The sequence below is a fragment of the Charadrius vociferus genome, unplaced genomic scaffold (assembly GCF_000708025.1).
Source record: "Charadrius vociferus isolate BGI_N301 unplaced genomic scaffold, ASM70802v2 scaffold404, whole genome shotgun sequence".
NCBI lineage: Eukaryota > Metazoa > Chordata > Aves > Charadriiformes > Charadriidae > Charadrius > Charadrius vociferus.
Window position 1 is genome coordinate 110,509 of NW_009648443.1, and position 24,913 is coordinate 135,421.

At 50.6% G+C, this 24,913-nt stretch overlaps 1 protein-coding gene across 1 annotated transcript in view; it reads left to right on the forward strand.

The window, feature by feature from the left end:
* Positions 1-24,913, forward strand: part of KCNJ3 (potassium inwardly-rectifying channel, subfamily J, member 3) — a gene marked incomplete at its 5' end in the record, with an annotated part of 61,536 nt that overhangs the window by 2,348 nt on the left and 34,275 nt on the right. Inside the window, one exon of the mRNA XM_009885472.1 lies at positions 3,787-4,003. Within this exon, the coding sequence (XP_009883774.1) occupies positions 3,787-4,003 (217 nt within the window). The remainder of the gene's footprint in view (positions 1-3,786; positions 4,004-24,913) is intronic.

Consider the following 24,913-nt stretch of genomic DNA (forward strand, 5'->3'; position numbering starts at 1 on the left):
CTCGTGAGACATGTCACCCCCGCGGGCGCGTGGCGGCACGCTGTGCTGCGGGCATCCCGCGGTGCCCTTCGCCTGCCGGGCTGAGGGGCTTTCCCCGGCCCAGCGCTGCCCAGTCCGCGGGAGCTCTGTCTATAAGTGTAGAGGGAGAGGGGGAAGAGTAATAAAGGGCTGAAATGTGGTTTGTTTGTTTGTTTTTTTTTTCAATGGGTACGGTTATAGCTGGCTCTGCGCATCCCCCGCCAAACCGCTCTGCACAGTGCATCCCCTCGCTGCGGAGGTGGGGGCAGCGCTTGGCCGGACCTCCCGGCCAAAAAGCCAAAAAAAGATTAAAAAAACCCCAAACAAACAAAGGGTAAAAGGATTGGAGGAGGGAGAGTGATCTCTCTTCGGGGGGTGCTGCCGCACACGGACAGTCTTTCCGGCGTGCAGGAGGGGGAGCGGGATGGGGATCGATGCTTCAGCGTTTCTGCTTTGGGTTGCACAGGACGTTTATTGCGGGTTCATTGGCAAACCCGGGAGGGCAGAGTTAACTGTAGGAGGGCTGCTCACAGATTTTCTGCCGAAACGCTTCTTTTTTTTGGTAAAAAGTTATTCTGCTTGCAAAACCTATGTAAAATTGGAAATCCCAATACACTGTTCTAAATTTTTTTAGATGTATTTTTTTCCCCAGTAAGCTTAAGCTATACTGGAGGAAAAAAAACAAATATAAAACCTTAAAAATGGCGAGTTAGTGCAAAGGCTCATTCACTGTAATATTTTTATTTGTTTTAATGAATCTCCAAGATTGTGAAGAACTTGGATGAAACTTAGAAGCTCTTTACTTTCCTCCCGATGTTACACTGAGCCAAAGGAGCCACTCAAGGTCATTTCTTCCTGCAAATGCGTTGGCGCAAGGAGCAAACGGTCAATGGTGGGCGTTCTCACACCCTGCCGGGGGTGGGATGCTGCCTGTGACTCGGGGGTAGCTGTAAAATAATATTTGGTTTGTCTATAACATTTTAGGTCTCGGTCTTTATCTCAATTCCCTCTGAGCAGAAGCAGTCGTACTTTGTGTATGTGACTTTGCAGCTGAATAATATAACACTGATTTTACTGCAGCTGTAAAATAAGGTGGGTTTTGGTTTTTTGTGACGGACGTGCTGGATTCCCCGGGCACCCCCTGAGCTCCAGGGTGAGCGGTGGTGGTGTGTCGGTGCGGTTGGAGGAGGAGTTGGAGGGTCCCCTCCGGCGCCGCCGTGGTGGTTACAGCTCATGGCGCCCGGGCAGAGCCCACCCAGTCCTCACCTCGCTGCCCCATCGTCTTCTTCCCCCTCATCTGGAGTTCACACCGGTTTCTCTGGACTTTGCCGTGTCCCTCAAGTACCGCATTGTCTTTAACTCTCCTTTTTCATCACTATTCCATCTGTTAATGGAATTATATATACCATTAATATGTTAAGATGTACATTATATAGGATTTATTTTTTTTTTCCCAAATAATAGATCACCCTGCTTCGTCATCCTCTCCTGTGCATGAGTAGGGGGGTTTTTGGCTGGTTGGTTCAGACTAAGATTTCGGGGCAGGTAGCACTGCGTATTCCCTGGATCTTGCTTGGGAAGCATCCACGGGGGAGTGCCGTGCGAAGCCAAAACGCTTCGGATGGTGGCGGCGGTTGCTGAAGAGCCCAACAGAGGAGCCAGAGGGCAGAGTAGGGAGGATTCTACAACCATCCCTTGAAAGGGCTCCCCCAAACCGTTACCCTTCGCAACGACGCCTGGTGAATGCAACTCCTAATTGCATTGCGTTGGCTCTGACCCGCCACCGCCCGGAGCCGAGCTGGGCGCGGGGCTCTCGGTGTCCCCAGAGGGACAACGTCCCCCAGAAGTGGGCCAACCTTCTCCCCCCCGTGGCTATCCTGCGGGGCGGGATGTCGGATGGAAGCAGTTCCCTCCCCGGGGCCGCTCCTTGCCCTGCTTACGGGTGTTATTTGGTGCTTTCGCTCGTGTTTCTGTCTTTTTATTGAAAAGTAGACTTCTCTCTAAAGAAAGAACAAACAAAACCCCGCAGGCAGGATATTTATGCAGATGTGCTCTAGATGTTTCTTGGCTCTGCTGTCTCTCTCTCGAACCGCCTGCCGTACGCCGGGATGGGGTAGCGCAGGCAGGTGTGATAAATCTGAATTTTCACACGCAGAAATCTAAGCGCATTTCCCAGCCGAAACTTCGGGGCGGCGAAACCACGCGATTGTTTGTTTGGGATTAGATCGCCTTCAAATCCAGCCACTATTCAGGAGAAATTTTAAAAATAGAAACCAAATCCTAAGCGAGGCGCATAATCCGGTTTTGCTCTGTCTGCCGCCTTTTGCTTTCAGGCTTCCAACGCTCCCGCTCCCCCCCCAGCCCAGCGTTTTAGCGAGGGCAAGGGACTGGGTTTCTCTGGGAGCCACTGGTGTCACTGGTGGGAGCGCTGATAGTCTGGAGGTGACGGCTGTGCCGGTCCCTGTCTCACGGTGCATCACCCCCACCCTGATTACATATGGAGTATGGCGCGTCTGGGTAACGAGGAGATGGAGACAGAGTTAGAGGAAAAGTTAGAGGAATGATCACGCTTCTTCCTGTGAGCGGAATCGTGCTCCCATTAAAAAGAAAAAAAATCCCATTTCAAGTCAGTGGTATTGCTCAATATGGGGAGGTTGATGTCGGTTCGGAGTGTGGGGAATGATGGAAACGCATCTCAAGTAGTGATTTAATGTCGGGTTTTGGCTGCGTGTGATGAATACAACAGTTTGCAAAACTCCCTTGTAAAATCCAAACAGCAAATAATGGAAAAATTCTCTAATAAAAATAACGACTGGAAAGGGCTATAATGTTCTGTTCCTGTCTATTCATAACACGGGGAGGAGAAATAAAAAGTCGGAATGAAAGCCGGGGAGGGAGCGTTTGGGCAGAGCTGCGCTGATTACGCTGCTGCCTCCGGGGCAGGGCTGCGAAGCCGAGCTGGCAGCGGGGCAAACCAGCCGGGGCGCCCCATGCCAGGTTTCGGCTCTAGGTGTGATTTTTATGGCCATACGTAGCTGTTAAATCGCGGGTTATAGCGTCTTAGCGGGCAGCTCTAAGCAAAGCGGTAACAGCATCCCCTTCTCTGGGCTTCTGTTGTCCAAAGGGCAGTGACCCGAAACCGTCCCCGGAGAGCTGCGTGCCCAGCTGATTCGGGGCTGGGGTCGGTGGGCGTTAGTCGGCACTGGGAATCTCTCTCTTATGGGAAAAGTTGGTAATTAATCTACCCTGCTGCCACTTTCCGCAAGGAGTTCCTGGAGCACCCCTCGTGGGAGGGACTCTGGCGGTGGCTGTGAGCGCTCGCTCTGTCTCAACACGGATTTGGTGAGGTTTTGGGTATCCCGAGGGGAGATCCCGGGCAGGGACCCGCTCCGGGCAGGCTGGGTGGGTGCGGGGTGGCGTGTGAAGCCGGGTGAAGGGTGGGCTGCATGTGTGCCGGCTTCATCTTCTCCTCCTGGTGGGCGATGCTGCGGGTCAGCGGCAGAGCCATCCTTTGCATCCTTCCAGGGCTGCTGTGTTGGTGAGCTGCAACTGCAGTTAAGACGTGTGGTAGAAATACTCCATCCCCGCTCCGCGCGGCCAGCGCTGAGTTTCCATCCCTTTCCCGGCCGTGTCGCTGGACCGGGGTTTGCCTCATGGGAGGGATGGTGCAGAGCGCTGGCAGGGATGCGGGATGCCGTCGGGATGCCTCAGGGATGGCTGCCCCAATGCTGATGTCTCTCTCTGTCTCTCCCCTCGCTGCCTCTCCAGTCCCGCCAGACCCCGGAGGGTGAGTTCCTCCCGCTTGATCAGCTGGAGCTGGACGTGGGCTTCAGCACGGGGGCCGACCAGCTTTTCCTCGTGTCCCCGCTCACCATCTGCCACGTGATAGACGCCAAGAGCCCCTTCTACGACCTCTCCCAGCGCAGCATGCAAACGGAGCAGTTCGAGATTGTCGTCATCCTGGAGGGCATCGTGGAAACGACGGGTGAGTAGAGCAAGCAGATGCTCTGTGAGCACAGATGTCGCCCCGCAGGTCCTACCATCCCCGCTCGAAGAACCGGGCGATTCCCGTTGCCCTTTAAGCCGACGCCACGGTCAGATTTTGCAAACGCGTCGTGACGGCCCAAGTCGTATTTTTCCGACCAAGTGAAAACGTTGGAGGGGTTTTTGGCAATGCGTCTGTTACCAAGGCGATGCACAGCGGTGCTCCCGGCGATGCCGAGAAACCTGCACCGCGGTTGCCGCCGTGGCTCGGGCCGTGGGGCTGCGGTGCGGGGTGGGCAGTGCCGCGCTCCCCGCAGCATCCATCGCCCGGCGGCCATGCGGCCACCACGGACCGTGCCAGGGATGGATGCTCCCGGTGGCCCGGGAGGCTGGGGGCAGCAGGGGTGAATCGTCTGTGCTGTGTAAGACAATCTCCCTGATAATTCAAGGAAAACTCCCTGATAATTCAAGGAAACCTCCCTGGTATTCCAAGGAAAACTGCCTGCTGTTAGCATAGCTGGGTCATGTCAGGATTTCGGGGTTGACATGCAGACCACAGGACTCCAGGTTGGTTTTGGTTTTTTTTTTTCTGTTTTGTTTTGTGCGGTTTTTTGGTGTTTTTTTTTTTTTTTTTCTCCTCCCAGAACTGTTCTAAACCACAAATGATTGAAGAGAAGGAGCTTTGTAAATAACCCCTTAGAATTTTAAAACTAAGCACCGTGTTTGTACACTTCGGAGTTTGTTTTTGTAAATATTTCAGACTTAGGCATGATACACACAACAACAACAACAAAAAAGAAACAAAAAAAAAAAGAAAAAAGATGGTATTTTCTGGATCTGTAGAGCCTAACTCATAGAAGCTTGCAAATTTTGTGACCTAGTTTTATAAGATGAGACGAATATTGGGTAAAATAGAGCAAAATGTGCTCTATCTTGATAAAATATGGAGGGATGAAAGGATTATAAAGTTAAAAAAAGCTTTAAAAATGATAATAAATGAGAAAGGAGAGTGCAGAGCTGGAGGGCAGCTGGGTTGGAGGGGAACCAGTATCAGCAATGATGAGAACACGTAAATATGAAGATGGAGGTGCCGCAGGTGGTGGTGAGGAGGAAAAGGCCTTCTACATGGCACTGCCTTTGCACAAGCCCTGGGGGTTTGACTCGGAAGGGACTGGAAGGCCACAATAAGGTCTCTGCGGATCCTTTTCTTCCCCAGGCTGAACCCCCCCAACTCTCCCAGCCTGTCCTCCCAGCAGAGGGGCTCCAGCCCTCCCAGCATCAGATTCTTTATTACAGTTTCCACCTCCCCCATCACTCACCTTAAAGTCAAAACACGTTTGGCGAGACAGTGGTCTTGCTCTGGGAACGTACAGCAATCTGCATCCACAAACATGAGCAATTTGTGTTCACCAATGTACATTAAGTATCAAGAACAACGGGGAAGGTTTCACATGGGCTATGTGCCTCAACACCTCTGCTAAGGCAGCAGGGATTTAACTCGGAGGCAGTTTTCTGAGAAGTTGAGGCTCCCTTCCAGTGCCTACAGGGGCTCCAGGAGAGCTGGAGCGGGACTTTTTACGAGGGCATGGAGTGATAGGACGAGGGGGAATGGCTTCACACTGGAAGAGGGGAGATTTAGATGAGATATTGTGAAGAAATTCTCTCATGTTTGGGTGGTGATCCCCTGGGGCAGGTTGCCCTGAGAAGCTGTGGCTGCCCCATCCCTGGAGGAGTTCAAGGCCAGGTTGGACGGGGCTTGGAGCAACCTGGGCTGGTGGGGGGTGTCCCTGCCCAGGGCAGGGGGTGGGACTGGATGGTGTTTCAGGTCCCTTCCAACCCAAACCATTCTGTGGTTGCATGTGTGTGACCACGGGAGCTGGGCTGGTGCAAGGTCAGGAGACACCGACCTCATCCCCGATAGTACACGTTGTGCAAAATGCGTTTCTGCTCTTTGTGGAGACAGTATGTTGCAGAAATCTTCCGTCTAAGCTATCTTAACTTGGGTCTTGCGTCTAACAGCCCACAGCCATCCCAGAACAGAAGCAATCATTTGAAGGGGATTATTAGAAATATAATAAAACAGTTTGCAGCTTGCTCTGTTGGCTGTTTTTAGATCACGCCGGTAGGAGCCCTGGTCTGTGCTCTCTTCCTCCCAGGTGTACCGCAGTTACCTGCCCTCGCTGCGGCGCGTACGTGATGCCCGAAGTGCAACACAAGTCTGAAATGTCTACTGGCATGGAAAAAACAGAAATAACTTGCAGTTGTTTGGAAATCAGGGTGCTATTTTTGGTTAGGTGTAAAAGTGACGCTTGGTTTTGGTTTTTTTTTTTCTTGGAAAGTGAGTGAGTAGGTCACACATTTGGAAAGGCTTTTCCAATTAATTTGGATTGCGTGTGGCTGGAGAGAGCGTGGTGGTGGCACTGGTGGGTCTCCCAGGGGCTGAGCGAGCCGGGTTGACCCGCGTGTCGTTCGGGAGAGACCTGCGGGCGATGACTATGTAGCTGGTGGGAAGTAGGTTGGAGGAAGATTAAATACACTCTGGTTGATTTGCAGATGAGCTGCCAGTGTCTGAAGTTCGGACTGATGTGAAGGGAAGGGGAGAGGGCTGTAGGGTTTCTCTGCGTGCCTGCTCCAGTCGAGCCCAGCAGGACCACAGAAGAGAAGACTGAGGGGGGATCTTATCAACGCTGATCAATCCTTCAAGGGAGGGTGCCGGGGGGATGGGAACAGTCTGTTTCCAGTGGTGCCCAGTGACAGGACAAGAGGGAACGGGCACAAACGTGACCATCGGCAGATCCATCTCCACCTGAGGAGGGCCTTCTCTGCTGTGAGGGCGGCAGAGCAGTGGCACAGGCTGCCCAGAGAGGTGGGGGAGTCTCCCCCTCTGGAGCCATCCCAAACCCGCCTGGACGCCGTCCTGTGTCACTGCTGGAGGTGCCCCTGCTCTGGCGGGGGTTGGGATGGGGGAGCTCCAGAGGGCCCTTCCAACCCCCACCAGTCTGGGGTTCTGTGACCAGAGACGTCAGAGCCAAGGCGGAGCTGAGGTAGGGATGGGATGCCTTCTGTGATGCTCCTGCCTGCCTTTCAGCCCTTCTGGAGGTGTGGAGGGCCTCGCTGATGGCTTCTCTCTTAGACCTCAGCTGCGGTGTCTTGTATTTTGAGTTTGGAAGTACCGCGGTGTTGTGTTAATCCTACTGGGAGCGGTATTTAATTTAATTATGAGTGAAACCTGCGCAGGTAGGGCAGCAGCCTCCATGGAGCAGGTCTCTTCTACAGCTCTCTTCTTCTGATGGGTTTCTCTTGCATCCCAGGAGTAAAATAGATGTCTACTGCAGAGTGAAGAACTTTCAACCTATAAAGCTGCCTTTGTAGTGGTTATCCGTTGCCCTCCTGTCAATTACCGCATGAAAAGAATCGTCATCATTTTGTATTGTTAAATCAAATTGAGATTGAATTGGATTCTGAAACTCAGAAGACTGTAATTCAGTACTTGAACACTGTGAAAACGGACACATTTGTACAATGATGCAGCCCTGGCGTTTGGTTTCTTTCCAAGGGCGAGAGGTCCAAAAGCCAACCTGGAGCCGGGTGCCCTTTCCCGCGCTGCTGCCGTGACGGCTGCGTCCCTGCGCTGCCGCAGGCCGAGGCAGCGTTCCCCATGAGGGCATCTTCTGGGGACCCCTGCCTGGGGACCATCTCTTGAGCTGAAAATTGCACTCCAGCTCTAACGTTTCCCTATGACAACAGTTAATTTTGCCCGCATGTCTTCATCCCCGAGTGGGGAAACGCGTACTGAGCGGAGCAGTGGTTTTAGGAGAAGTTTCCCCCCAGCGCCAGACGTGCTGCTTGGCTTCTGTGCCTCCTCTCCTCTCCTCTCCTCTCCTCTCCTCTCCTCTCCTCTCCTCTCCTCTCCTCTCCTACAGTTAATTTTGCCCGCATGTCTTCATCCCCGAGTGGGGAAACGCGTACTGAGCGGAGCAGTGGTTTTAGGAGAAGTTTCCCCCCAGCGCCAGACGTGCTGCTTGGCTTCTGTGCCTCCTCTCCTCTCCTCTCCTCATCTCTCCTCTCCATCTCTCCTCTCCATCTCTCCTCTCCATCTCTCCTCTCCATCTCTCCTCTCCATCTCTCCTCTCCATCTCTCCTCTCCATCTCTCCTCTCCATCTCTCCTCTCCATCTCTCCTCTCCATCTCTCCTCTCCTCTCGTTCAGGGGATCTGATAAAATAACGCAGCTCCTCCACGGAGTCGTTGAACCACCTTATGATAGAGCTGATTTTCTGAAGCTGCTGTCTTGTTTTCTTTTGTTGTAAAATTGGCTTGAAGAGCATCAGTACTCTGGAGATAAACCGTTTTCTTACCCGCCCCACAAGTGGGGCGCATAGGACCAGCGCTGGTTGTTCCCCACTGCCACGTCCTTGCAGCGGGGCAGGAGGGTCCCACCCCACATCTTTGCTAACAGTAATTGGTAGTGTATTTAACGGAAAAGGCTTTGATATTCGTCAAAGTTCTTCATCTGGCAGAGTTGAAAGGGGGAGTTAGTGCTTTCAGCCTACACTCCCGGTTCGTTTTCTCAAGTCAATGATTTTCTGCGTCTGCCTGAAAAGCGCTGTGAAATTGCGCTCAGACCCACAGCATCCTCCGTAAGGCAGCGACTTACTCAGGCGCCTCTCCTGTGTCCTGTGGAGATCTGCTGGCCCCGACGTCAAGAATCAGACGGCAAGTGAATACTAATGATAAATAACAAAAATACTTATTTCATGGTATACTCTTAGCGCTTCTTTTCTTCTGTTTGTGCTGACATGAGAAAAGCAGCCTTTAGTCTGGGTCTGAAGGAGGCAGAAATTACCTGTAAAAAGTAATTGCAGACTTCTGCTTTGACAAAGGAAAACTGAGACAGAATTAACATCACTGGAAGTGACTTTAATTGGAAGTCACTGGAAGTCCACCCGGTGGGGTGGACTCGGGGCTCTTGCCGTGTTTTGGAACGCTTCAACCTTTGGCAATCCTATAAATCGTGATGTCGAAATCTGTTTAGCAGTACTGGCGCGTCTCTGCGTGGCCGTGCGATGGCGTGGTGCCACAGGGCACGGCGCTGGGGGGGCACGTCGTGCCAGTGGGGTGAAGCCCGGACAGCCCAGTTTGGGGCTGAGGCATTTGTGGGGTCGGGTGTGCTCCGCCGTGCTCGTTCCAGTCCTCCGCTGTCGCCGTGTGCTGCGGGCAGGGGTGCGAGCGCCTTTATAAAAAGTATTAGAAGGTATTGAGTATTTCTCACTCTACTATAGCCCTTGTATTTATAATAAATCGGGATTTGGGAGTCCTAATAGCATTTGGTTTGAGTCAGCTCTGCCTTTTGATGGGGAGTCAGAGCCTCTTGTTTTTCTCTAGCAGGTGCTCGTGAAGATTTTTTTTTTTTCTTTGACTTTGTTTTCTGCTTTAATCAGTTGACTTTTGATATGCAATGTTACCGAGGGGTTTAGAGAATTAGTAAATATATACAATAAATTTTGTTTTGACTGTCTGCAGAGACAGTAAAGATTTTTTGGAGAAGTCTAATGAGTTGTTTAAGCAGGATCTTCTTGCTTATAAATCCCACTTGGCTGATTAAAATCACCATTTCCGATGCCTTCTCTCATTAAATCATATAAAAATAATTTCTCATAGTTGCCTCCCAACTTGATTAAGTTAATTTACTGCCTCGTTGCTGAAATTTTAATTTCTGGAAATGTAAACATTTCTTTATGCTTTCCTTACCCTCCTTAATTACGGCTTTTAGGTTGTGTAGTTAGGAAACACTGGGAAGTGAGATCCCCGTGGGAAGGAAGCCGGGGTCTTCGGACCCCTCCTGGACCTCTCGGGGGTGGAGGGGGGGGAGCAGCATGGCTGAGCTCCGCAGAGCCCATCTCTGCTCCCCTTGCCTTTCCAGCCAGCCTTAGGAAACACAAGTAAAATATCTCAGCAGACAGGTATTTTTTAGGAGGTCACAGGAGGAGTCGCGGCGGCGGATGCTTTAGGTGACGGTGGGTGACTCCCACATCTCCTCTCTACCTCCTGCGTCGGCCGCAGGCGGAATCCTGGGGGGAGTGCTCTGGGGTCACCCTAACGCCAGAGCCCGGGCGCTTGCCATGGGGAACGCCGGAGGATGCTCAGCACCGGCTCCGGGGTTTGGGCTGTTTCCGTTTCGTGGAGTGTCAGTCAACGATGGGAGAGTTTCGCAGCTGAGATGCTCAAATGGCTTTGCAGAATCCGAAGATGGTTGTGATTCATAAGGGTAATTGCTAATCATTTAGGATTATTTTTGATATATAGTCAACCCTTCCATTATTATGATAACATATAATTTTGAAGAACACTCAGAGCGTTTATTTTCAAAACCCATTGTCCTGATTTCACATTATTGTGATGGAGAATTTTAAGCTCTGTTGTCAGCAAACCTTCCTGGCGATGTTCATGGGGAGACCGAGTCTTGACTCTTACTCTGGATTCCACTCCTGGGGCTTTGCCTCTGCATGCATTTGGGAGTACGTAGCCTTTTACAATTGCTGTATTATCCTGCGACTTACCGATAAGCTGCTGAAATTGTTAATAAAAAAAAAAAAAAAAAAGCAACAGTTAATAAGAACCCGAAACGTACAGAAACCTGGCAGGAATGGTATGTGCATCCATTTTCAAAACTCATTAAATCTTATTTTGGAAACCTTTTCACATCATTTTCTGATTAAAGAAATCAAACAGCCTGCCAGGCTTTTTAATTAAATAAATAGAGATGGAATCAAAGGCATATTCCACTGGTTTTACTTTTAAAAACATGACTAGCTTGAATTATGAAACGGCGGGTCTCCATAGGAAGGCTTCTCTCAGAAACAGATACACGGGAGTGATTTCAAAACTGAAACAACTTGAGTGAACAAAGAACTGTAATGCAGATCTGAAAGCTAATGTGGTTTAGATAATTTCTAGGGCTATTTAAAAATTCTTCCTATGCATTATTCTCAAGGTCGCTTAGCTTTAGAGAACCCCCAATACAAAGTTAGCAGCTTGAAAGGTCGAGCGTAAAATATATTCATTCTCTTTTTATCTTACCATTTGGATTTTTGGGTTTTTGTGCAGATGTGGGTGAAGTGTTGTGGGCAGAGGGTGGAAGAGAATAGAAATACTCTGGAGTTTATGGAGGAGCTAACCAGAATCAAAACATTGCATCACTTGGCAGGTGGCGGACTTCATAAACGGCACCTTGTCCATGCTCTCGCTCTCCTTCTCCGTGGTCTTACAGTAGTTTTTGTGACCAGATCTTGGTGTTCATAAGGTATCATCAACCTCAGGACAGAAATTTGAGTAGACAGGTAGAGCGAGGCGCTCAAGGGCCGGAGCAGATGTTTGCACAGCACCGTGCGTGCTGGCGCTGCTCCACCATCGATGGTTCCTTGCTCGCTCTGGGTTTGCCTGTCCGCGTGAGGATGGCATCAAGCTGTTGGTAGGTCAGCTTTGGTGGAGTATGGACCTGCACGTGTGTTGTGGACCTGTTTGTCACGGTCTGTGGCAAGGGATGAGGGGAGTCCTCACCTTCTGCATGGGTGGGAGGGGACCAGGGTCTTGGGGACCCCAAGCCAGCTTTCACCGGGGATAACTCAATGGCTAAATTCGCTTAGAAATCCTCTCTCTGAACCACTTCTGTGCAAAATATCACAGAATCACAAGTGGTTGAGGTTGGAAGGGACCTCTGGAGGTCATCTGGACCAATGCCACTGCTCAGGCAGGGCCACCTAGACCCGGTTGCCCAGGACCATGTCTAGGAGGCTTTTGAATATCTCCGAGGCGGGAGAGTCTGCCACTGTTTCGGTACTGAGACATCAGTAAGGTGTGTTAGATGGGAAGGTGGTAGAGAAAGAACAATTCAGCAGTTCTACATCATGAAAGTGGCTTTTTTTTTTCTTTTTTTTCCTCTAAGCATAGCCCGAACCTGACAAAATAGCCATTTAAAATGGTGTGGTCTTAGCAGTTCAGCAAATCTTTTTCCAGTGCTGCCATCATATAGAACCTGTTAGTTTTCCCAAACCAGTATTTGTTGGTCATGCGGGCGAACACGTTTGTCAACTGTCGGCGCGAGGATGTGCTGAAATTGGGACTCTCATGGCCCAACCTCCCTCTGCCCCTCCTGCAGCTGCTGCTCAGGTGCAGCACAGCCAAAGGGCTCAGCTGCACCAAAAGAGGAGGGGGGGGAAAGCATTTTTTTTAAACGCTAATGAAAAGGTTTAAGGTTCTGGGAGAATGTAGCAAAAGTGTATGGGTTTGCGTGCACCTTCTAAGGAGGCACAACTGGGAGGGAGCAGTTTTGGTGACTGCATCCCTTACATAACTTGCAGCCGTTGTGTTTTGGATAACGCATCCCTCCTCCTGCGTAAGGCAGCGATTCCCCAAAGTACTGAATTTCACTGCGTAAAGCCTTCGCGGCTCTTCCTCCTTTTTTTTTTTTTTTTTCTCCTTTTTTTTTTTTCCTTAGATCTCTTTGGAGATATAGGAGAGAAAAACGATAGTGGTTTTAATCTGGAGCTCTGCAGGAGCTTTCCTTTCACCATATATAATCTGAATAACTGGTGATTCATCAGAAGTCATGTCTTTGCAGAAAATACTTGTTCACGCCTAATCAAACAGCATACATTCTCCTTGAACAAGCTTTCTTGTGCTGATCTGCTGCCGCGTGTGCCGGCACAGGCGGACCTTGTACCATCAGTACACACATCTAGTTCAATTTTTCCCATGAATAAGTAGCGGAGGGCTAAGCACGAGGTAGTAATCTCTGGGGGAGTGACATGTGCAATCATCCGGAAAACTCAGGAGCACTAAAACTTGATCTCTGATATAAATCTGCACCGCTCCTCCAGGAAATCGAACGCCTCTAACAAGAGAAATATGAATACCCACTTCCCTGCCAGCGCGCGAGCCACGTCCCTCCTGCAGCTGGAGGGGTTTGGGGGTACCAGCATCTCCCCGGTGGGGCTGGGGGACGGCGACGGCACGTCCCCAGCCCCGGCGTGGTGGGAGCTGTTGTGGCAGCGGTGGTTGGGGATGCGCGGAAGGCGAAGGGCTCTCCTTTCCCCGGCGGCGAAGGCGATGTGGCTGCACGGGGTGTCGTGTTCTTGCGCCGCAGCGCTGCGCTCCCGGGAACCCACCGACAGGCAGGGATGCGGAGATGCTGCTGGCTAAATATAGACCCGAATTGCTCCTCTCGGAGAAATTCATGGACGAATGAGAAAACTCTACAGTGCTCAAATTGTGCTGTTTCTTGCCTGGTTGGTTTTTTGGGGTTCTTTTGTTTGGTGGTTTTTGGTTTTTTTTTCAGTTAAGCATAAAATGGAGATCTTAATTTTATTCTCGCCCCTCACTGTCACAGCCTCTCCTGAGTTGTATAAATGATTTAGTGATTTTTTTTTCATATTTCTGGACAAAATAAAACCCCAAAACCTTTGGCTATAATAGCTACTGGAGTCATGAAGATGCTGCTGCGGACGTGCGAGAAGAACAGCTTAAGGACCCGTTCAGCTCATGGGCACGTATGGGTTGGGCCAGGATGTGCATCTGCACCACCGTGAACCTGAGGGATGTTTGATTTAGATCCCCTGGGGCCACCTTGCCCGCTCCTGGTGCCGCCTTTGTGCAGAACACGCACATCTCAGCCGCATCAGGAGCAGCAGCAGCAGCGGGAGATGCCCGTGCCGGGGGGTTGGCGGTGCTGACCTCTGGCTGGGACTGCCCGAGGGGCTGAGGACGTCCGTCCCTTTGGTCCAAGACATCTCCCCCACAAAAAAAACCCAAACCAAGTGGGGTCAGTACAAAGGATGGCGGCGTTCATTTCTCAGCGGCAGTGCTGCAGCAGGGACCACCCCCGGGACCAGGCTGGGGTTCCAGTAAGGCTGTCACCTTCAATGGAATTTAATGGGAATTAAATGGAAAACCTTCCATTTTGTATTGGCACAGCAAAATGTTCCTGCTTCCAAACGCTGTGCTTTTTAGCCATTTCTTCATATGTTGCATCTTTCTCATTTCTCCCTCTAGTTTGTTAATATTATTGCAAAATAAATTTTAAAAATACTATTCATGCAGGCAGTCGTGTTCTCTCCTACTCAGCAGCCCCGTTCCTCTGCTTCGGAAGGAAATTAAGTCAAGTTGACCTGATTTGCTCTAACAAATCCATTTTTGACCTTGCTTGCAACCTTGCTATCTTCTAGCTGGTGAAAATGGTTTGATTACTTTGTGCGGTGTTTTTCCGTGATTCGAAGTGAGCGGGATGGGGCTGTAAGGGGGTTTCCGAGGTAGCGGAGGAGCAATGGGGCAGCAAATCAGCAAAAAGATTTTGTGATGTCAAGGGGTGAAAAGCAAAGCTGGGGGGGATCTTATTAATACATACAAATACTTAATGGGAGGATGCCAGGGGGATGGGAGTAGTCTTTTTTCAGTGGTGCCCAGTGATAGGACGAGGGGTAATGGGCATAAACTTGAACATAGGAAATTCCATCTTAACATGAGAAGGAACTTCTTTACTTTGAGGGTAGTGGAGCACTGGCACAGGCTGCCCAGAGAGGTGGTGGAGTCTCCCCCTCTGGAGACATTCCAAACCCGCCTGGACGCTGTCCTGTGCAACGTGCTGTAGGTGACCCTGCTCTGGCAGGAGGGTTGGACTAGATGATCTCCAGAGGTCCCTTCCAACCCTAACAATTCTGTGAATTCTGTGAAATACTGATAGTTCTTGGGAAGGGCTTGCACCTTGTAGCAGGCGCTGTGAAGCCCTTCTTGCTTGACATCAGTTTGTAAACAAGGAATCATGAGTATTGCAGTGATGCAAAACCAGGGGTGGGAGCAGTCTGTGCTCTGCTGCTGCGTTCCTTTCTTTCACATAATGAGAGTTTTCTGTATTTTCAAAATTAAAAAAAACTCCTCGCGTCTTTTCATTACTTGGAAATTCTGGAGAGTCACTGCCGAGCATCAGCATCCTCCGGTCTGCGATGGGTTTTCTTGCTGTTAAATCTTACCTGTTGCAAACCCAAGGTTTTTATTCTTTCGCCTGAGGACTCGGCTATGAAGACAGACGCGCTCACTACCGAGCGCTCCCTAGCTACACCTCGCCGTCCAGTCCTAACCCATTCACGTAAATGAGCACAAGCCTGTTACCCTCCCTAACGGACGGCTGTTGGAAATACCCTGAGGAGCAAGGAGCTGCCTCAGCAGCGCTCCTCAAACCAGGACCGCCAGCCATCAGGTGAACCGCTTCTCACCTTTTCTGTCCGGCTGCAGCTGCTCCATGGAGATTGAGGCTCATAATTTGCGGTGATCTTTGCAAGCGTAGTGGCTGCAGCTGATGGGTGACATCCTTCTCTTTGTCACAGCCTATACGCACAAGTTTTAAGTAAACCATCCTAACTGGGTATTAATTAATGGTTTTACACTGAAAGAGGGGAGAGTGAGATGAGATATTGTGAAGAAATTTTTCACTCTGAGGGTGGTGAGCCCCTGGGGCAGGTTGCCCCGAGAAGCTGTGGCTGCCCCATCCCTGGAGGTGTTCAAGGCCAGGTTGGACGGGGCTTGGAGCAACCTGGGCTGGGGGGAGGTGGCCCTGCCCAGGGCAGGGGGTGGCACTGAATGAGCTTCAAGGTCCCTTCCAACCCAAACCGTTCCATGATTCGATGATTCTCATTCAGAAAGGCACGGACAAGGTGAGGTCATGCCGTGTCTCAGTCCCCCGGCCCCTTGGCATACAGCTCTACTGCCGTGTTATCTGTAGGTTTTTCCTAAATTCTGCACTGGTACAATGCCGAGGAATGATGTGCCCAGGGGTTTCATGGGCGGGTTTGCATATCTGCGTTGCATGGAGATTGCTTGGGATTTTCTCAGCCAGTGAGCGCTTCTGTCAGACAAGCAGCAGGTTTCTTCTGAGCGTGCTGGGGAGGGACGATGGTGGGAAGGGGGAAGGAGGGAGCCTGACATTCCAGCGCATCCTGCATTTATGGGATTTCCTATGGGTTTCCATATGAACTAACACCAGGAAGAGTGACAGTGCCAATTTCATTTGAAAACTAATGAAAAACTTCAAAAATACTCTTTACGAGTTTCCAGGATGCAGCTGAAGTGTCAAAGATTTGCACATGTTCCCAAGAAGAAAGTAAGCGGTCATCCTCTGTGCGCTTTGGTTGTTAATAAAGCCTTTCCATTCTCTTTAACTTTTGCATAATCACTTACGGGGACTTTTTAAACTTGTTAAAAACTTTATTCTATACTGAAATTACCGAAGCCACAATATTTCACAGTCCCTCCCAAAGCTGCGGATGACATGACAGCACTAGGATGAGTTTCAACTCTTAGAGAGTCTCCTGCTGATTTTTTTATGTTTATTGGGTCAGGTGATAGTGTAGTATAATAACTATAGTATATGAGTCTATATAAGTAATATATGTGGAAGTATATAAGTAATATTTGTGGAAGTATGTAAGTATATTGGATTCAGCAGAGGGGTAAATGAGGTGGACACCTCTGGCTGAGGTACAAAGCTGTGGTCTATAGTGTATTGAGTGCATTTGGCATTGGCAGGGTGCAAAGGGACAGCAGGTCTTAATGGCATGTGAGTGTGTGTGTGTGCGCGCGCGTGCACGTGTCACGGGAGCGAGGAGCACGTGGAGGAGGAGGAGGAGCAGACCTGTACGGCCTCTCACCAAAAAGATGCTTTTTTACTTATGTCAAGGATGCTATTTGAAATCTGGAGTGCAGAGGACACCCGTGCTGGTAAAGCCCTCCTGGTTAGCCGCCGCGGTGGACGGCGGTGGGAAGATGTATTTCTTTCATTAGGTACAGAAATGCGTTTTCTTTCTTAATTTCCATCGCAGCAGCCAAGTCCCTGAAAACTCATTCTGGTTTAGATTTTTTCTCATAGTGAAACCTTGATATTGAAACCGTACTGATTCACAAAAGTGTCAGAAAGAGAAAAAATGAGATTTTTTTTTCCCCCCCGCTGTTTCAAATGTTGCATACACGCCAGTCCTGTCCACACGTGCGCCACAGCACGGGTGGGAGATGCTTCTGTTTTCTGGGGCAGGGACTGCTGCTCATCTGGATGCTGTTCACACCCAACCCAACCCCAGGTTTGGGGCGTGCATCAGAGGCACAGACAGAGTGCCTGAGATACCTGAAATTACCACTTTTTTCCGAAGGGTCACCCAGCTACCCATATTTTCACCGTAGGGGCCATGTCTTGGCACAGTTGGGAGGGCATCAAACAAAGTGTCAAGACATTGGTAAATGCTTTAAAATAACGCATTTCTGTAGCAGTGAGAATTCAGTTTCCAGGACTAAGTAGGAAAAAGATTTGTGGTACCAAGAGAAGTTGATTGTGTAGCAGATTGTTGATAAAGACACGTCTCCAAATGTATCAATGATGTACCTTGTGTAAAGCATCCAATGATATATTCTGTATATGTAGCTTAATTTCTACTGTAGGTAGAGAGCGGTTATTTGATGGGGAAATACATGGCCAGTAACTAGAGTTGGTTTCATTCTGGGAAGAAAAATTAAATAAGTAGCTGCATTTCACCCCTTTTAAACGTAGTCTGAGCTCCTCCCAACTTGGGATCATAAATGAAGTGTATGTATGAATATATAAAGCTGTGACCTTCCTGGTGGGGAGGATGGAGAGAGGAGTCCTCTGGGATGAGGGAGGAGGGGAGGAAGGGCAGGCAGGACCCTCTGAGAAGGCAGAAACAATGAAATTAAACCCAGTAAACTTCGTTAAGATAAAGAATTGTCTGCTGACTCTGTTTCTTGCTGGGCTGTGTTTTATCAATCATGGACTTGCTTGTCTCCATCACTCCTGAGAACTCAGCCTGTGTAGCCTGGCCTTTCCCCGGGTTTGCCGTGCTGGGGAGCTGCCCGGGAGGATGGTGGAGTTTGGGTCATCCCGAATCCTGCCATGCCCTGGCTGGGACAGTCCCAGCAAGGAGCCGGGGGTGTCCCCGGGGAGAGACCGCAGACGGAATGGGTGGCCCGTCGCCCATTTGTCTCTGTCGTCAGAGCTGAAATGAGTCCCTGGAGCTGCCCTGTTAGGAAAAGAACGTGCTTTGCTTTGGGAAGGAAGGCAGGACCTGCAAGAGAGAAATAAAATCTGCTTCCTACACATCCTGTATTGATGAGGGAATTCAATCTGGAAACAATTTCAGTGTTGGAAATCATGGGCACAGGTCATGGGGTTCGCAGGATCAAAAATAGAACTTTGAGATACTTAGCTGGAAAAGAAAACCAATGAGGCAGTGAGCCTTTCCAGATCCCTGCTGGGAAATAAGGGGAGATTTACTGTGCCGTCCCATATAATGAGTACTGTGTCACAAAAGTTCTGACCTTCAGGTCGAGATTGCAATTATTTTTTTTTTTTTATATGTCACAGTCTTACTGAGTCATTTGTAAAATTTCCGGAGCCCCGTCGGACAAGGAGGAAGGTTTCCCTCTAGTCCCCCTGACCCACAACAGCCAAAGCTCTCAGGGAAGGTTCGGTGTGAGCAGCACACCGCAACGTCTGCCCGATGGGGAGTGCAGGTGTGCAGAACGCTGTGGGGGTTTCCTGGTTTAATGCGCAATGTTGTTCTTCACCAGGAGGTACCTTCTCTAAAAATAGAGCTTGGTTGTGGTTGTGGCAAAGGGAAGGTTTGTGTTTGGTATTTATACACCTGCTGATTTGGTACTCTTTGAGATGTATCCCAGAGCATCCACCAAATGCACATCAAGGTTTAGGATGCATGGTCAAGTGGAGGCATGTTACCATCGGACCTGGTGGAGCCGGTCCAGAGGAGGGCCCTGGAGATGCTGGGAGGGCTGGAGCCCCTCTGCTGGGAGGACAGGCTGGGAGAGGGGGGGGGTCAGCCTGGAGAAGAGAAGGCTCTGGGGAGACCTTAGAGCCACTTCCAGTGCCTAAAGGGGCGCCAGGAGAGCTGGGGGGGACTTTTTACAAGGGCATGGAGTGATGGGACAAGGGGGAATGGCTTCAAACTGGAAGAGGGGAGATTGAGATGAGATATTGGGAAGAAATTGTTGGCTGTGCGGGTGGTGAGCCCCTGGGGCAGGTTGCTGCGAGAAGCTGTGGCTGCCCCATCCCTGGAGGTGTTCAAGGCCAGGTTGGACGGGGCTTGGAGCAACCTGGGCTGGGGGGGGGGGGGCCCTGCCCAGGGCAGGGGGTTGGAACCAGATGATCTTTAAGGTCCTTTCCAACCTAAACCATTCTACAATTCTATGATTCTATGTTTTAGATTGGGTTCATATTTACAAGAGTGAGTTTATTAAAAAGAAGAGGAGAATGTAATTCAGTGACATCAGGAGAACATAAAAAACAAAGTGAATGTTTGGGACTAGGAGTGAGGTCACTTTCTGCACGCTGCTGAATATTTTAATATTGCTGTGAACCATTTACTTGTGGTTTTAGATAGTCATTAAGAGTACCGTGTGTAGTGAACTTCATTATGAAACCTGGTTTAGTGCTTTGTGTCCCAGATCGTGTACACACCATTTGATGCATAACAGTTGCACTTACCAGGAGTTATGGTCTGTTATTCCATTTTTCGTTTGTTTGTTTGCTTGGTGTGAAGAAAGACTCCAGAACTAGATCTCCTGGTGTGTTTTCTGTTTGGAAAACAACTCTCCAAACGCCCAAGCCCTGTGTTGGAGCTGCCAACCCATCTCTCCTGGGAGGTAGGCTCAGCTACGGCCCTTAGAAATAATGCCATCATTAGCAATAATGCCATCGTTATTTCTTCCTGCCCTGTACGGGGATGGGGCTCAGTCTCCCGTGCCCGTGTGTTTCCATGGGCTGGTGTGGCTGTAGCGGGTGGGGATGGGGCTTCTGGACCCCGTGGAACTCCTCGTGGTGGGGAGAGGCTGTTGGGTGCCGGTCCTCCCGTCCCACCCGTGGCTCTGCACCAGGACCCGCATGAAGAGTTATTTCCTAAAGCAACGTCTCGTGGAAAGAAGCCCGAATATTCCCTGTCCTCTTGGCTTTGGCATCTCAGTCTGAGCACGCAAAAGATGCCGTATCCGCTTTCTTGTTTTAAATCCGTCGGCTTTGGCAGTGGGACAAGACCTGTCAGTGTCCTCATCGCAGCAAGCGACGCACGTTTTTCTCTGTTTCTCACCCAGCCTTGGTGGGGGGAAAAAAGGAAATCTCTTTGGGTTTGGGGCATGCAGTTCACTGGGTAATTTGAAAGGGAAATCCCCAAACCCCGTGCCTGTGAGATGGCTCGTGGGTTGTCTCAGCCTCGGGGATGCTCAGGGCTTGGGTCAGAGCTAGAAGTACATTTAAAGGTGTTTTTACCCTCAGCCCTGGAAGGGGCGGTGGATCGGAGTGGGTGACACAAGCTGTCACGTTCTGGGGCGAAGGTACTTGCAGTCCTTCCTACGTGGAGAATGGGGCTTGACTCAATGTAGAGCCGCTGGGTCGTGCTGAAAGCTTAGTAAGCGTTAACATTACCTTTATAAGTATACATATAAAATGGCCTTTCCTTTTACAGGTGATGTTCTTCATTTTTGTATAGCTGCGGGGGGGGGGCAGAAATGTTTTTTTCCTGCACTCCATCACACTTCTGCAGTCAGGAGGGAGAAGGCTTTCCACGCAGGTGAACGAGCTCTGCTCAGAAAACACCTCTGTGGCAGCGGCCGACGTCTCCGGGGCTGAGACGGGTCTCTGGCCCCCAGGGCGCTGTGGGGCAGCCGGGGGGAGCCGGGGGCTGCTCTGCTTTACAGCGAGTATTTTGTGTGTTGTATTGAAGCCTTAGCTGTTATTTTTATGTATCGGCTTATTTCCTCTCCGTAGTTAATGTAGCAGATCACCCGGCAATGCAGACTTTCCCTGGATGGTTATCCTCAACAAATTATTAATGATGATGTCAGGTTTTTTTGTCAGCAGCTAATTGATACCTCTTAAGTGTTATTTATTTTTTTAAAAATAATATCCGGCAGGGTACCCGCCTCCGGCAGGTGCTCTGTCGGTTTAAAACCTGGAAGAAATGCCCAGCTGCCTTCTCCATGGATACCTGTTACTTGTCCTGGATACCTTTATGCTCGCTATTCTCTATTTCGAGCATTACACAATGGGAGGTTTTTATGAAATATTTCAGCTCGCAGCAGCTCCCTCCTGGGTGGTTCCTCATGCACTTGCTCACCTAAAGGAGCGTGGATTGCAATCCAAGAAAAAAAACACAAATTAAATATCCCTGAAACCTCTCCCATTAATGTTCTGCAACCCCTTCTAATATAATTTCTGCGTTCAGAGTGGCACTTCGTTATTTTTTTTTCTAGAGCTCATGTGGGGTTCGCTTGCTTTCAAACGATGTGATGTATGGGGCTGTTCCGACGGGCTGAGACGCGCTGAGATGGGACATGCGCTGCTCTGGGAGGGCAGAGGTGGCACAGGGGCGGCCCACGTGCGAGGGGCTTTTCTTCTTATGGCTACAAATGCTGTTTACGGCAGAGCTTTCCCCATCAGAAACCCGCACGCTGGGTTTGGCGTCGGTGTAGAGGTTGCTTGTCGAGCCAAAACTCAGAATCATCCGGCAAACGGCGTGTTTAGGTGAAATCTTATGGTGGCACTAAAGAAGCAGCGGAGCCCTGGTTGTGGTGGGAGCGTGAGCATCCGGCTGTGGAGGGATGCGGTGCCCTCAGCATCTCCCGCTGGGGCACTACATGGGGTGATTTTGGGCAGCTGTGGTTTACAGCTGCTTCCCCAAAACCTCGGTGTGCGGGCTTGCTGGTGGGGGAGCCCCCAGGGAGCCCGGCGGAGGCTGCTGGCAGGGAACGCAGCTCTTCCCGGCGGTGGAAAACTGGTGGAACTCCAGAATTGCATTTCCAAACATGACCCCCCCCTAAAAGGGGGCCTACAGGAGAGCTGGGGAAGGACTTTTTACTAGGTTACGTAGTGACAGGACGAGGGGGAATGGCTTCAAACTGGAAGAGGGCAGGTTTAGATTAAACATTAGGAAGAAGTTTTTCACTTTGAGGGTTGTGAGGCACTGGCACAGGTTGCCCAGAGAGGTTGTTGAGGCCCCATCCCTGGAGGTGTTCAAGGCCAGGCTGGAGGTGGCCTTGGGCAACCTGGGCTGGTGGGAGGTGTCCCTGCCCAGGGCAGTGGGGTAGGAACTGGATGATCTTCAAGGTCCTTTCCAACCTAAACCATTCTATGATTCCATGATTCTATGCCTTTCCCTTGCGTCGGTGGCATCCCAGAGCAAATCGGGCAAAGCACCCCTACCCAAACGAGTAACGCCAGCCCCCGAGCCCTCCCCGCTGTCCCTAAGTGGGTTGCAAGACGTGGGGGCTCCTCCACCGAGGGAGAACCTCAGCAGAGGTTGGTTCTTTCACCCACAGCCGGAGGGGTAATTCGCAGCCTGCTGCGGCCGCTTTGTGCTGGCTGCCGGGCTCGCGCAGTTTTATGGGGGACATAAAATAGCTGTAGGTTTTGTTTAAAGCCTTTTTATGTGTCTGCTTTTTTTTTTTTTTTTTTTTTTTTGTGTGTGTGTGTCAAGCCAAGGTGAGATTTAAGCTAAAGAGGACAGCTGTTTCAGTGGGGTGTGTTGAAAACATCAAACCTTCACTACGTGCTACTTTTAACTAACTAAATTATAATAGAGTTATTTGGCAGGAAGAAGGGGAAAAAGCCTGTTGTGGGTAAAACGCTGTGATGTTTCGGGAGAGCGCTGGGGAGAGTCATCCAAAATGTAATTAGGAGCTCATGAATTTTATGGAGAGAAAAAATGTGCTTGTGCTGGGCAGAGCCCGGAGGCTCTATGTGCGCAGGGCTGGGTTTGGGGGAGAGGAGCAGCCTGCCGGCACTGTCCGTGCGAGGGGAGGCTGGGGGGCAGCGCACGGCCGGCCGTAACACCCTCCCTTCCCCCTGCCTCCCTTCCCTGCCCCTTCGTGTTGGCTCTGTGGGGTTTGCGGAGAGCAGCTAGGGAAGCAAGCGGTGAGGAAGGCAGTCTGTGTGCCCCACTGGGATGGGGCGTGCTGCCAGCTGGACCACCGGCTGCATCCCCGCAGCCCTGCATCGCTGCATTCCCACATCCCCACATCTCTGCATCTTTGCATCCCTGCATCCCCACATTCCTACATCTCTGCATCCCCACATCCCCACATCTCTGTCTTCATCCCCGCATCCCCACATCCCTGCATCCCCACATCCCTGCATCTCTGTATCCCTGCATCCCTGCATCTCTGTCTGCAACCCTGCATCTCTGTATCCCTGCATCCCCGCATCTTTGTCTGTATCCCTGCATCCCTGCATCTCTGTCTGCATCCCCGCATCTCTGTATCCCTGCATCCCCGCATCTCTGTCTGTATCCCTGCATCCCCCCATCTCTGTATCCCTGCATCCCTGCATCTGTCTGCATCCCCGCATCTCTGTATCCCTGCATCCCCGCATCTCTGTCTGTATCCCTGCATCCCCCCATCTCTGTATCCCTGCATCCTCCCATCTCTGTATCCCTGCATCCCCGCATCTCTGTCTGCATCCCTGCATCCCTGCATTTCCGCATCCCTGCATCCCCACATCCCTGCATCCTTGCAGCCCTGCATCCCTGCAGGCATGATGCTCCTGGGGCTGGCAGGACATAGCCCCCCACTGGCCCCCAGCTCCAGCCTGCCTTACAGACACACAGTTTGACTGAGTTATTCGGCATCCCGTAAAGAAGATTATTATCTTGGCCTGTTATACTGAATTAGTCTTGAAGTCAACAATAAACCCATTAGCAAATGTGATGGGGTTCAAACATTAACGCATTACTGATACCTGGCAAACTACAGCTGCAGAAATAGTTTGTTAAAAAGAAAGTTGAAGAGAAAGGAAGGTGAAAAACAGGCGTCTGATATTGCGTCCACAATTCTCCATCCTTTTCTGTTCTGCTTGTAGAAAATTTCCAGCTACAGTAGATACATACCGGAGGCACTGAGCCAACTTGCCTGTGTGGTTATCTGCAGTGGCTGCAGAACCGAGCACGTCTGCTCTGACCTGCTCTGGGCATATCACCTCACAGAGGGTGAGAGAGTTCAGGGTAGGTGGGTTCATGCAGTCGCAGAGAATTTTTTTATCTCTGTGTGTCATCAGAGCACTGATAGAAGATGCTGGGGATCCCGGGAACAGCTTCCTCCCCTAAAGCATTTCATATTATATGTTCGTTGTCTTTTTTTTTTCTTACTTATTATCTCTCTGTCGGTTTTCAACGTATTACTTGTGCAGTAGACGAATCCATCATAAAACTCACTGTGCGGCAAACTCAACCCGTCTGGTGTGAGTCACGGTGTTTCTGTTCCAGAGTGGGTCTGGGTGAGGCGATGCGGTGGGTGATGCGGCCACCAAGAGGCAGGCAGGTTCAGGGTGTGCGGGGTGCTGGGGGGGCGCAGGGGGGGACTAGGGGCACCCAGGGAGGAGGGCTGGCGGGGTGTCCGACCGTCCCACCGCCTGCCGGGACCTCAGGCTGCCCGGTGAGGGGTGCGCTGCATGCCGGGCTGCCAGCCCCGACTTCCAGAGAACGCTCAAGCCCAAGGCCAAAAAGTCCATTTTTCCCCCTTATTTCAGTAAATTCTCATTTTATGAATAGAGGTTGGGAACTTTTCTTCTCATTGGGAGATCTTCCTACTCACTGCCTGCCTCCCTCCCCAACGGGGTCAAAAGCGTGCCTTAGCCGTAATTCTCTGCTTCCAGTTATTTATAACTTTCCAGTCAATTAACTTCTGAGACTGGAATTTTTCATGCTTGGTCTTTGCTTGGAGGGAAATATATTCTGGCAAGTTGGTAGGCAAAAAAACCCCATATTTGCATTTTGTGGATTATGCATTCATGGTACACAGCTGCACGTCCCTGGCCGGGACAGGCGGCTCTTGGTCGGCGGGGGGGAGGGAAGGAG